Genomic DNA, 13491 nt, shown 5'->3' with positions numbered 1-13491 from the left:
TGCAAACTTGCTGAGGGTGCACTCGTTCCAGCTGCCTATGTCACTGATGAAGATATTACACAGTACTGGTCCCAGTATGGACCCCTGTGGGACACCACTCAACATCGATCTCCATCTGGACATTGATCTGTTGACCACCACCCTCTGGATGTGACCATCCAGCCAATTCCTCATCCACTGGGCAGTCCACCCAATGTGGGTGTCCCCCAGGACATGTTTCAGGAATTTATAATTCTTCTTTTTCAGATCACAGCTCAGCAGTAAACATCAACGGAAATTCTATTTTTTAACTTCAAGAAAAATTCTGTGTAATTTGTTCCCATTCTTGAAAACATTTTCTCAAAGTTCCCATGAAAACGGCGTATATATTAACAAACCCACAGCTAAGCAACATATCACATCCTGACATCAAGTGTGTTAATTTTTACACTGTTAATCATACAAAATGATAGATATTTACAAATGTCCATGTTTGAATATAATAATATATTGTTAGCTCACAAAAATACTGTAAATAACTTCCCAGAAAACACTTTGAATTCAGCAAATAAAACCATAAAGCTTCTGAACAAATCTAGTGTGAAACATCTCCTCCCAGATCTTTTCACGGGAACAATACAGCTCTTCATATTGCTACTGCTGTGCTATTTCTTAGAACACTTTCCAAGTTTGTAAGGCTTTAAATTCACCTTTCTCACTTCTGTGTTTGCCAGTAGAAGTAAATTCATAATGACTCTAATGCCTGGTATGACTCCAGAGCTTAATTATGTTACTGTTGATTATTATCATTGCGTGAGAATACGCAGGATCCTCTTCATGCACGAGCAGATCAGTTGTGTTAGATGTTTCCCACAAATTACCATAGCATCAAGGAGCTTCCAATCTGGTGCCTAGACTTTTTGTGACTCCTGTTTAAAGTCCTATAACGTACACCAAGACCCTTGTTGTCTGTCCACAGACCTAGAAATCTGGCAGCTTAATAAGACTGTACACTGAAGTTCAAGCTTGTAATAAAGTTATTAAATCTCCTTGGATGTTTGCTTTAAAACTCTTTTTTCATGGTATACTCTTTTGCATTTTCATATAAATGAGTCTAGCATGGTACTTATCATTATTTAGACAAAGAGTAGCTTTCCAGAGACTTACAAAATGAAGTCCTGCCTTCAGTAATGTTCTCTTAGAAAACCTGTTATGTGAAACATTGACCTAGATTGGAAGCAGTGATTTTTACAAGGTGGTGTTTTTTTCCCCTCCTACTTTCTTCATCACAGGTCAGGAAAGATTTGGAAACATGACCAGGGTATATTACAGAGAGGCCATGGGGGCATTTATTGTCTTTGATGTTACAAGACCTGCAACGTTTGAAGCAGTGACAAAATGGAAAGAGGATTTGGACTCTAAGTTGGTTCTTCCAAATGGCAAACCTGTGCCGACAGTTCTCTTAGCAAACAAATGCGACCAGGGAATAGATGTTCTTATGAACAACGGCATCAAGATGGATCAGTTCTGCAAAGAGAATGGGTTCGTGGGCTGGTTTGAAACATCAGCCAAGGTAATGTTTCCATTTCTTTTTAAATGTTTCTCCAAGTACAGAGAAATTGATTCCTAAAATAGTTCATTCGGTCGAAATGTGTACCTTGCAAAGCTCCTCTCTTGGTGGAATTAATTAAAGGTGAATTTGTAAATTAATACATTTCTATTTCTTTTAGGCCTTTTATTGCAAAGCAAATTACATACATCGTTCTGAAATGCAGCTGCTCTAATATGATAGGCCAGCAGTAAAGTATGTAACTGGTCAACAAGTTACTGCGTAATAGTCTGGGGGGGAAGATGACCTTTGGCAAGGCACAAAAGCTACCTCTTATGAATGACATGAGGATATTTTTCATAATTCTTAACAGTGTATATTATCTCAAATATTTATATAACCACTTTGCCTGAGAAATGTTGATTTGAGACAAGCTTTATTGTGTTAGATTCTAGAAAAAAAGCTAGTCTATCACAGCGCTTGTACGATGCTTACTGTTATAAGCTCTCATTCTCAGAAGCCTTTTCAAAGAAACCACAGATGTGGGGAGGAAGGAAAGATCAGTATTCAAAGTGCTGAATGAGCTGCTCTGAGGTTCAGTTCCTTGCCTTGGTACAGATTTCCTGGGCGTCTATAAGAAAATGGACATAAAAATCAGAAAGGGCACTGGGACTTTCAGAGTATAAAGGCCCAAGGTGCAGTGATCCTGTATATCAATTTGAGATTTCTCAGATAATCTCAGTGCATGCAAGGTTTGGAGGACTGGCATGTGAAATATTGATTTGAACACAACAGCTCAATGGATATTGTGTTTGTTGTATTCTCCGATTATGAAAGCTGGTGTCATCATTAACAGCTCTGGGGAAAGTTTGGATGTTTTAAATGTAAACAGTTTGGCTCTGGTTTGACCTAGATTGTTAGTAGACTGAAAGCCAAAATGCTACATTCTATTGTTTAATTTCTTTTAAGCACTTTATGAAAGTTACTTAAGAACCTTTGGAGTGTATACTTGTATTTTACTTTTCTGGTCTTGACTCCTTTAAGCATTAATAATTAAAGAAGTCTCACTTGTAATCAGCAGAAGTAAGGGCAGGTGACTAGCAGCATGTCCTAGTCTGCTTCAACATTGCATGAACTCTGGGCTGAGACGTCTTTGTGGTCAGTGTCTTTGCTTTCCTACCAAACGGGTCTCAAAACTAGTCACTGTTTCTTCAAAATGCCATTTTTACGGAGACATTTGGTCTAGGTCAGTGTGTAAATTATCTTGCTCTACAAACAGGGTACTTCTCGTTCCTGCATGTGCAGGACCTGGTTTGAATTCAGGTCTGTGATTCTCTGCTGATTTGTGCTGGATGAGGCCACCAGAATCCAGTGTTTCTCTCTAGGATAACCAAACTTTTACTATGGACAGTATCTAGTTCTGGTTAAGAAAGAGGCCAAGATCTCTTAAATCAGGTTCTTCATGATAATTATGGCAGAAAGCTTATTATTCCAGGAAAAAAAGAAAACCTAGAGAGCACAACATTTGGAATAGCACCTACAAGAAGAAGGTGAGAGGATTATTACAGGAAAAATTATTATTATTTGTATAAGAACTACATATTCAGCACCTTTTCAATATTCTATTAGATGTCTAATTGTCTTTCAGGCCACAAATAACATGAAATATCTGGTTGCGAATATTTGGGATTCAGTTCACTAGGGATGTGTAACATACTATATGGCTGTTTTCTTCAAATTACTTTTTCTTCATTCTGACTTGTACATGAGTCTACATTTCCTGGGGACAAGAACCAATTCACTGAAAATTAAGACCTGAGGGCAAAACCATCACAAAAATCATGTGGAGAGAAATGAATAACAGATTGTTTTAAAATGCCTGCATCTAAAAGACTTTCAAAGAGAACGAGAGGGAACAGGATGGACCATTGTTTAAAGGATACAGGGCCATCGTTTCATTTTTCTCAGTTTGGATCAGCAAAGTCATGCAGCTGGTCACTGCAATTTGGCCTATGAGAAAGGAATCTGTACCCTGAATACCATACATCAGTCCCCAGCAAGCACCTGCCCACCTCTTAAAAAGAACAACCACATTTATTGTGCCAAGGGCTCTTGCAGGTCATGGCAGAGAATGAATGTACAAACAATTTCAAAGGTGGCAGAGGAGTTTTACCATGATGACGGAGCCAGTTTTGGGCAGAACTATGGAAGTGTAAAGGACAACTAAAGTTTAAAAAAGTCACCACAGAGGAAAATTCAGTCCAAGTTTTTCTAAGCCACATAGAATTAAGAGTTATTTTAAACAAAGAAAGCATCTAGATTTTTCTTACTTTATTTAACACAGAAACCCAAGCAGTCCTCAGGTTACCAGTGCAATCATGCAAGAACAGAAGGAAACCCAGCTATGACAAGTCTTATCTTCAAAAGCCATTGTGAAGGGAGCAGTGAGAGTTGAGGACACATGACTGTTATCAGACTGTTCTCTGCTGCTATAGTCTAAAGGCTGGGATCTGTTATTCTGCAATCCCCACACCTGATTTCCACCCAGAGTTGGAGGCTCCTGACTTTAAAATGATGCAAAGAAGAATAATTCCACTAAAGACGGTAGAATCACAACATTTAGGCTAAGTGAGTTCAGAATAATTTCCCCACTTGGTCTAAGTTCTGAACTGAAACCTACACATTTTTTCTAAGCAAAAGTTATTATTACTACTATTTTAAAATATTGGATGTAACATGTATCTGGTATTCTTTCAGCCTAGAGCATATTAAATAATTGAACTTGGATGTGGGGAAAATAAAAACCTAGCTATGGTTGCTACAGAGAATAGAAACTCTTTTCTGAAGCAGAATAACACTGACAGAGAAGTCATCATATTGCAGCTAGCAGTTTTAGCAGTTCAAATAAGTAATAACTCTTTTTTGTGGTATCCTGGAATAATTAGATCTCCAGAGATTTTCTGGAGACGTGCTTGGAAATGTTATAGCCTTCACAGCAAACTGAATATGATTTATGCATTTTGGAAAAAAACAAAGGTGATTATTTACAAAAATACATCTTTTACTTCTGGTTGCCTTGCAGAAAGTATCATGTTATATATGTACCTACCATATTTCAAGCTGTCAATAGTTTGAAATTTTTGTCTGTAGCACCGGCAGGTTACACCAAAAAACATCACTGTATTATTCCCTGGTGCTGTTTTTCTTAAGTTAACAACTTCAATATAAAAGATTTGAGCGACCTAATGCATTCTTAAGTATTAGTTTTGATTCTTACATTAATCTAACGAAAATACTCAGCCTGTTCCAATCCTCTGCTCCCTTGTTCTGATAGTTTGCCATGTAAGAAGGGCCTTGTGGGGCAACAGCACAATGCAGTATAGTCGTAAGTTACACATATCACCATATATCCAGTGGAGAGTGTGGTCTCTTTTACATATGGTTATTTGGGTTGTTGCTATTGATGGCAGTCTAAAAGGCACATCCCCAGATATTCATGAAATAACCCTTAATAGTAAATTCTTTAATAAATGTCATTACCACAACTATTGTGAAAGATGCAATTTTTTAAAGTAAGGAAATTTCTCCTTCCTGTCACACATTTATTTATCCAGCGTGTCGCCAGGGTATCTGAGAGCTCCACTCACATTTCCAAGCCTTTAAACTGTTTTCACCACCATTCCTAGTTCAAAGAGGTGAGCTTTTGACTTGGATTAGAAAAGCAGCAATTTCAAGCTTATTATCACTTTATAATGAAAATGGAATTTATGCATTAAAACAGACAAGTCAGGCAAAACTAAGTGTGCTTGAAAATACCTACTTCAGAAATACCTTACGACTGACCATAGCTGTGCTATGGTGATGCCTGACTTCCTCTTTTCCCTGCTATAATTCTGCTGTCAGCAATACAGAATTAGGTGAAAAGACATTCACTTTTTGTCCAAATTGCCCAGAAGGACTGGTAGCCATGCTTTTCAGATCCTTACCAAACTAGGCTAAGCACACAGCTCCTTGTCTGATGAGCATCGTGGCCTGGAGACTGAATGAGCACTGAGTCTCCGGGCTATTTGGATACATCTTATTTGGACCAGGAAAAAGTTATAGAATCTTTCCTCCTCTAGGAAAGGTGGATGATAACGTGTCCCTTCTCCAGCTTTTGTCTGACAGGCAGTCCACAGCGTGTCATAGTGCCCAGATGCTGGACTAGGAATCAAGAGTCCTCTTTGCCACTGATCTACTGGGTGACCTTCAGAAAGTCACTCTCTCCCCTGATCCAGCTTCTTTTTCCACAAAGCAAGGACAGCAATTCTGCTTATCTTACCAGTTGAGCTCTGTGCACGAACCAAGCTCTACTATCGCTTGTTTAAATCACAAATTGTTCAGTTCTTCTGACTGGACAATTATTATGAAAGTTGAAAAAAAAAAGCTATACTGTAGACTTGCAGAGGAACAGCATATGTGTTTTTGATTTCCATAAAGACAAATGAGGTTTGGACATGTATTTGAATTAGGCTGACACACTACAGCTAATCTGCTGGTCTGGTAACTGAAACCAAAGCAATCCATTTGAGACTGCCAGACCCAATTAGGGATGTGTAGATCCCTACATTGTCTTTTTAATTCACTCAAAAATATGTCTAACCAATCTCACCACACAGAGCCTTAGAAAATATTTCAGCTTCTGCCATAGACCAAGAAATGAAGCTGACACCTAAGGCAGAAGCTTTCAGTTCAGATATACAGTCACTCTGTGCGGAATCCTCTGCAGAGTTTGTTTCCTGTGACTAAAAGAAGAGGAGTGGTTTCAGATCATCCTACAGGTATTAGAGCTGTCCTATAGCTCTCTGGATCACTTTTATGAAATATGTTATTTAGTGCTTACCAAAAGCTGGAAATTCACAGAATCACAGATCTGAGGGTGGAAGGGACCTCTGAAGGTCATTTAGTTCAACAGTTTTGTTGCAGAATATCCAACCAGCTCTAAGAATTCAATTGCAGAAATTATCTTGTTCTCAGGGTTGCAGTCACAGCAGTTCACATCCATGAATTTCATGTTCATGCATCTGGATGGCTTTTAAGTTGTACGGTTGTGTTTTCCTAGAACCACAATCACAGTGGTATGGCACAACATCTTAATAAGAGTTTGCTGCCAGTGGTTTCCAAGGGAGCTCTGCTAAGGGAGCACGTGGAGCTGTTCCCTCAGATTCCTTGCTCCAGGGGGGTGCAGGCTAAAACATCTTGAAAGTCATATCCCTGCTCCTAGATTTTAGTGCATTATAGAAACAAAATGTGGAAACTATGTGATTCTCATCTAATAGCTGAATATTTCAGAATTTGTAAATGTTTACTTAAGGGAAGCTGATTTCCTTTAACTCCAGTAGTAAAGTCTAAGGTCATGTCTCTAAGCAGTGCTGGCTTAGACCTCCCCAAGTGCCCATGTTAGGTAGCTAACATGCCTGCGTACACGTTGTTCTTCACCCTGACTTTCAAGGTAAGACTCAGAAGCATCAGATTCAGTGAGAGAAAGAAACTACCCAAATGTAGAAAAGGAGCAGTTTTGTACCAGAAAACAACCAGACAGACGAATCTAAGATATCTGCATGGCAAAGAAAAAAAGTTTCATTTGGAAGTGAGACAGGCCCATAAAACTAGCAAAGGCCTTTTTCCTTCTGTAAAGAGCTAAGAGCCAGTCTAGTCTGAGGGGATTTATTTCATATATTAAAACGGACTGCTTTAAATGTTAATATTCTGCATCTGCATTAGAGCTGTCAGATAAGGTAGAAGGCAATCCAGAATGCAAAGAAGCTTGCTGAGCTTATTCATGAGGCACATTCAATACATTTATTGAATTTATTTTCCCTTCAACTGATTGTTGCATTACAAGACTATGACATTATTTCCCATCGCAATAGGTTCAAAGGTTTTAAATCATGCAACCCTACTTCCCTGCCCCGAGTTGCTACCCTTCCCCTAAAACTACCCTTTGAAAACATACATTTGAAGGAGATTGATCTACAAAGCAAACTGTAATTTTATTTGTGTCTTCCGGTGTTGCTTTCTGGCTTTCAGAGGTTGCTCAGAGTTATTTTCTTTGCCTTGCTTTGTTTGGCAATAGAGTAAAGAGTAACACGTGCTGATTTTCACTTTTGCATTCCTTCTAGAGGGGGTCAAGAGAAAGACCGACTCAAGGAGTCAGACATCATCACAGGAGCTGGGTTCAGGTCCTTGATCTGGCAGACATTGGCAGGTTGATGCAGGGTAAATGACTTGGGGCTGGATTCACAACTTAGTTCTTGCATCACTGACTGTGATAGTATCTTCCAGGTGCTGGGGCTTACTGAGGCACAAAAGTCACAGAAATGGGTTAGGCATCTCAGGGGACAGGGCAAGGGGAGATGCCCAGGAAAGGGTTTCATAAAAGCTAGCATGCTAGGATGTCAATCCTAGCATGCTAGCATGCTAGGATGTCAATGTAAGAAGCAGAGCAAAAACTGGAAGAGAGGACTGATAGCAACAAAGGCACCATAATATGGGTAAGATCCTTCCTTTTTGGTCTTGCAGTAAAAACTCTCCCACAAGCCTTGGGAAAGAACGGTGTTGCGTTCCTACCTTATCATGACAAGACTTCAAACTATGCCATCTCCCACTTGCCAACTAGCCATTATGTGCTGGACCAGGTTTCATGCAGTTTTCTCTGTTTGGGAGGAAACTTTTTTCTTCATTTGATGGCCATAGCAGCACTTCCCTATCACAGAAAGATGCTGTGAAGATAAACACATCAAAGATACAATGCTGAGTAATAGCAGCCTTAAAAGTAATATAGGTAGACAGACCTTCCCCAGTGTTTGAAGAACTGTGAAGATAAAAGTGCCCTCAGAGCAGGCTGCAAAACAAGCTACAGCACTACAGGTGATCTAGTACCATGTCAAGAGCTAGATAACCCCTGAACATATTGACGTTCAGAAGTGGCTCCACCAAGAAGGCAGAGTAGGCCTCTCAGTACTACGTAAAGAATTTGCTCAGAACATGAAAGGAAATCAGTAAAAACAAAAAAAAGAGAAGAGAAGAGAAGAGAAGAGAAGAGAAGAGAAGAGAAGAGAAGAGAAGAGAAGAGAAGAGAAGAGAAGAGAAGAGAAGAGAAGAGAAGAGGAAGAAGAGAGAGAAGAGGTGAGGCAAGGCAAGGCAAGTCAAGGAAAGGAGGAAGAAAAGAGTCTGAACTGCAGCAATCATCACAATTCCTGTGGTGTTTTGTGTAGAACAAAAGCCATAAGGGAGATGCCAGTTAAGGCATTTCAATATAGAGACCCACTGGAAGACATCGTTTCACTCTGTTGTCTCACCTATATTTTCTTTCTTTTTTGAAACATAATTAATTTTATTTTTAGGCATAATTGGGGCTGTTTCCATGTTTCAATACAATTAGTAGGGAGTCTGTGGTTATTCCACTCCGTCCAGTCTTACTGTCTGATTGTCGATTTCTTTGTATTTGTTGGGTGGATTTTCACCTGCTCCTTTTTCTCTGCCCTTCCCTAGATTGCCTTTCAACACCTCTAAAATTACCAGGTCTCTGGGTGTCTGTGTTTGGATAGCAGATCACTTTCTACTGTCTGTAGCTGCTTCACTGCCTAGCAGAATATTGATTTTTTTTTTTTTTCCCAAAACACACTGTAGGAGGAGAGGTGCAGAAATCAATATTTCATTAGACAGACCAGAATACAGCCGTGTCTGAGCCACAGACCTGGGACATGGAGTAGACACCTTAGGATTAGGATTGTAACAAAAGGCAATAATAGCATCAGAATGGAAGTGGTCAAGGCATAGAGCTGGGACTGCAGGAGTGGCTTTGTTGGCATGAGCACAGGCTCCTTGCAGCGAGTGACTTAACGTGTCACTTCTCATCTGTACCAGTTGTCATCTTTATAGAATCATAGAATAGTTTGGGTTGGAAGGGACCTTTAAAGGTCATCTAGTCCAACGCCCCTGCCATGGGCAGGGACATCTTCAACTAGATCAGGTTGCTCGGAGCCCCGTCCAACCTGACCTTGAATGTTCCCAGGGATGGGGCATCTACCACCTCTCTGGGCAACCTGTGCCAGTGTTTCACCACCCTCATCGTAAAAAATTTCTTCCTTTGATCTAGTCTGAATCTCCCCTCTTTCAGTTTAAAACCATTCCCCCTTGTCCTGCCACAATAGGCCTTGGTAAAAAGTTTCTTTCTCTCTTTCTTATAAGCCCCCTTTAAGTACTGAAAGGCTGCAATAAGGTCTCCCCGAAGCCTTCTCTTCTCCAGGCTGAACAACCCCAACTCTCTCAGCCTTTCTTCAGAGGAGAGGTGTTCCATCCCCCTGATCATTTTTGTGGCCCTCCTCTGGACCCGCTCCAACAGGTCCATGTCTGTCTTGTGCTGAGGGCTCCAGAGCTGGACGCAGTACTGCAGGTGGGGTCTCACCAGAGCGGAGTGGAGGGGCAGAATCCCCTCCCTCGACCTGCTGGCCACGCTTCTTGTGATGCAGCCCAGGATATTGTTGGCCATCTGAACCACGGGAGAAGGCTGGAGATAGACACAAGCTCAAAAATATCTGTGCTGTCTGCCGGGGTCACCCTTCCTCTCTTGCTCCCTTTGTACCCCAGCAGAAATTTTCATCCACACAGCTTAGACAGTTCATATAAATGTTCAGGATAAGTAAATGCTTCTCTGATCTAACACATGCTACGGACAGGACTTTTTATTCCTTTCCTCTTGTAGAGAACAAAAGGCAGAATTTTAATTGCATGGGTGCAAATGCTTTGAACAGTGAATCCTTGCAAACCAGAACATTTTGCTTGAAGAAGTAAGAGCTCAGTCACAAACTTCAGCAGATGCGTCTGAAGGGATGGTGCCCTGGCAGAGAGGAAGGTGGGCATGGACTGAAAGTAGAAGCCTTTTCAAGTGGAATGGCCAGAGTCAGGCATGATCTCTATCTGTATCTAATCCCACCTTACAGATATTCAGTAGACCTGGGCGGACACATACCAGAGAAACAGCAAACTCAATTCAAAATGCAATTAATAATGTAATAAGGAATATGGGTCAAATCTGGTAAATCATTTCATTAAGGAAAAAGAGCAATGCAGAAAAAGAGTAGTTTTTAATTTCCATATTCCCAAAGCTAAATATTTTGACTTTTTATGCCAAAACAATACTTGCATGTTCAAATTAGACTTTCTTCCCCAAAAAAGAGGTTTAAAAAGAGGTTTAATAATCCAATTTCACTTTGGTTTGAGTTCTGGCTGAAGTAAAACAGAATTGTTTTTTCGTTCTGAATTTTTAGGCTCGGGTCTGGCACATGGACTTCCATCCATCACCAGTTGGAATGAGGGATGTCCACCTATACCCATTTTATGTTTTTGTGGGCTTGGGTGCCTTCTCCCTTTCCCACTCTTACAAAAGGCTGATCTTAAGCCTCTGACAAAGAGAGTTTCTGTTAATACATCTGAACATTAATCGATTTGGACACAATCTCAGCTAGTCACTAAGACATTATTGAAAAAATGCATGCTGCCATCCCAAGAGAGAAGCAGCACATGGGTAAATGAAATGCTTATCAGTCCATTAATAAAGGAAAACACAATGGAAAAGATTTTTACGTGTATGTTTTTGTGCATTTAACAACCCTGTTTTGTCTTGAGCTTTCTAAGCAGTACTGAGAGATATTTTTCATTGTCTATTTTTTTCTAATAAAATTTCACAGTGTTCTGAAAAAGACTTTTGGTGCATGCTTGAGGAATTTGCTTGTCTGGTCTGAGAGAGCCATGTGATATAGTAACATTTTAACATCTCAGTACAGAGCTCATTCCCAGCTTTGTATTACTTTCTAGGGGTTAGTATGTAAATGACTTGTCTAAAGATTTGGGTTTTTACAACCAGCTGATATTCTTTACAGGTCAAATGTCAAATATTTAAGTTCACTTGTGTAGTTGAAGAAACCTGTGAAATCTTGGCACTAATTAACATTTTCAGTTAAATCCCCAGATTTCAGCTCTTTACTGTGGTGCAAAGGGATGGTCAATGCAGTTTGTGGAGCTTTGCCATTTCAGGGGGATTAGAAATCAGCCTCACAGAATCCATCATGTTAGCTTTTGATCTTCATATAATTGCACCACCTCTACTGAAACACACACACGTGTACTTTGGTTTCTTTCTTTTATAGCTGAACTTCATACTTAAACATCTCATCTGACCTTTTTTGAACACACACATGCAAAAAAAATGTTTACATGTTAAATTTTACAGGTTATTTTATTAATGGTGCTGCATTGATACCAAGCGTTTGCTGAAGGTAGACTTCATGGCATTGTGTGCATGGGTGTTTATGGTCTCAGTACAACAGGCTCCAGATTCAGCTTGGAAACCTGGGTCAGTCTTAGATTGCAAATAAAACATGATCTTTATGAAGCAAGAGGAGTATGTGAATATACCTAAATATATACATATATATTTGGATGCATTTCTATATGTATGTATGTGGGTGTGTGATATGATTTCCCAGAAGATTGAAGCTACAGTGAGGTTTCTATCTCCTGTCATATAAAACATATAATCAATGCCAATGGTTAGAGTAGAAGAGTGTCTTTTATGCCAGAAAGCTTGACTTTTCATTCCAAAAGTATTGGTGGCTGACATTAAAAAAAACCCCCTTACTCAGTATTACTGCTTATTTTATATGCTGTGCTGAGCTGTGTCTCACTGATCAGGCTGTTTCAGCTTTGCTTATTCTAGAAACAGAGTAAGGGTTGCTGCAAGTTAAACGTGCTGTTGAAATAAGGCACATGTTGAAAAAGACGTGCTTTGCCTCTTGTTCTAGACCCCTAGAGTGAGGATTTCTGTCTTACAAATGAAACCAATGGTGACATAGCTCTTCTGAAGCAGTACATTGGAGATAACTCAGCCTCAAGAAAAAATAAGTGAGGACTCCAAATGATATAGAACTTTTTTATGGTTTTGTGAATAACTTGAGATTGTATCATTTATTCAATGAATCTGGTTCATCACAGGTTCATTGTGAGCATTGTATACAGAAATCTTCCTAAAACTGTGGAAAAGGCTTTAAAAAATAAGTGCAGTTGATGGCTGTAGTTGCTGATAGGTAATTAATAATTTGAAAATCAGAGTAACCATTATTCCAGCAGTAAAATATGGATTTTGGAGCATTACTTCAGGCATCTGTCTTTAACATCCCTCTGGCATTTGTTTGTTTAGTTTGTTGAAGCAATCAAATCACCAGGAATTTGGGGTAATTTAAAGTGAGCTCTGTGTATATTTTAAAGGAGATAAGAATCATAATATACAAAAAAACCAAACTAACTTAAAAACTACAGTAAGCATTTAATACAGTCAATTTTTGAAAGCTGTTTATTAAGGAAGGTAAACTTTTGATGTTGTCTGGACAAAAATTTAATTATGCACAGGAAATATGCAGCATGGTGTAATTAATATTGACTAATCAACCTCTCTTTCTCTTTCACTTGCAGGAAAATATAAACATCAATGAAGCTTCCAGATGCTTGGTGAAACATATAATTGCTAGTGAGAGTGATCCAGTTCAGTCTATTGAACCAGATATTGTAAAACCACACTTGAATTCCTCCAAGATTGTCAGTTGTTCAGCTTGCTTTAAATCCTAAGAGACTTCCAGACTATTACAAGAGCTGAACAACTATGATTCACAATGTATACTTTACCCAACATACCCAGTCTGCCCAGATTGTCCATAAGCAGATTGCCATTTTCTCAAAAATATACTTAACTTTTTCCATAATTTTGACAGCTAAAATTTGTTCTGAGCTGTTCATTGAGAGCAACTACTCAAAACTGTCTTTGGCTACTTGTCAGATAACACTTATGGTGATGGTTGTGTTTTCCCAGTTCAGTAGTACCAACAGTGATATCAAAACCTATTTCTTTGCAATGTGGTTTCTGAAAG

At 39.3% G+C, this 13491-nt stretch overlaps 1 protein-coding gene across 1 annotated transcript; it reads left to right on the top strand.

Annotated features, from left to right (window-relative positions):
* The first annotated feature begins 1274 nt into the window (after window positions 1-1274).
* LOC104073810 (ras-related protein Rab-38-like) lies at window positions 1275-13270 on the top strand. Its single transcript, XM_009573736.1, has 2 exons — window positions 1275-1552; window positions 13040-13270. Exons 1-2 carry the CDS (start codon window positions 1292-1294, stop codon window positions 13190-13192), a joined length of 414 nt encoding a protein of 137 aa, XP_009572031.1. The 5' UTR covers window positions 1275-1291; the 3' UTR covers window positions 13193-13270.
* Window positions 13271-13491: the final 221 nt, after the last annotated feature.

The sequence above is a fragment of the Fulmarus glacialis genome, unplaced genomic scaffold (assembly GCF_000690835.1).
Source record: "Fulmarus glacialis isolate BGI_N327 unplaced genomic scaffold, ASM69083v1 scaffold3313, whole genome shotgun sequence".
Classification (NCBI taxonomy): Eukaryota; Metazoa; Chordata; class Aves; order Procellariiformes; family Procellariidae; genus Fulmarus; species Fulmarus glacialis.
The sequence above is the reverse complement of the archived record's forward strand: the minus strand, read 5'-3'. Positions and strand labels throughout refer to the sequence as shown.

Coding starts and splice junctions, on each gene's coding strand:
- LOC104073810 (XM_009573736.1), top strand. CDS start 1,292: ATGACCAGGGTATATTACAGAGAGGCCATGGGGGCATTTATTGTCTTT. Junction 1,553..13,039: donor GGTTTGAAACATCAGCCAAG/GTAATGTTTCCA, acceptor TTTCACTTGCAG/GAAAATATAAACATCAATGA.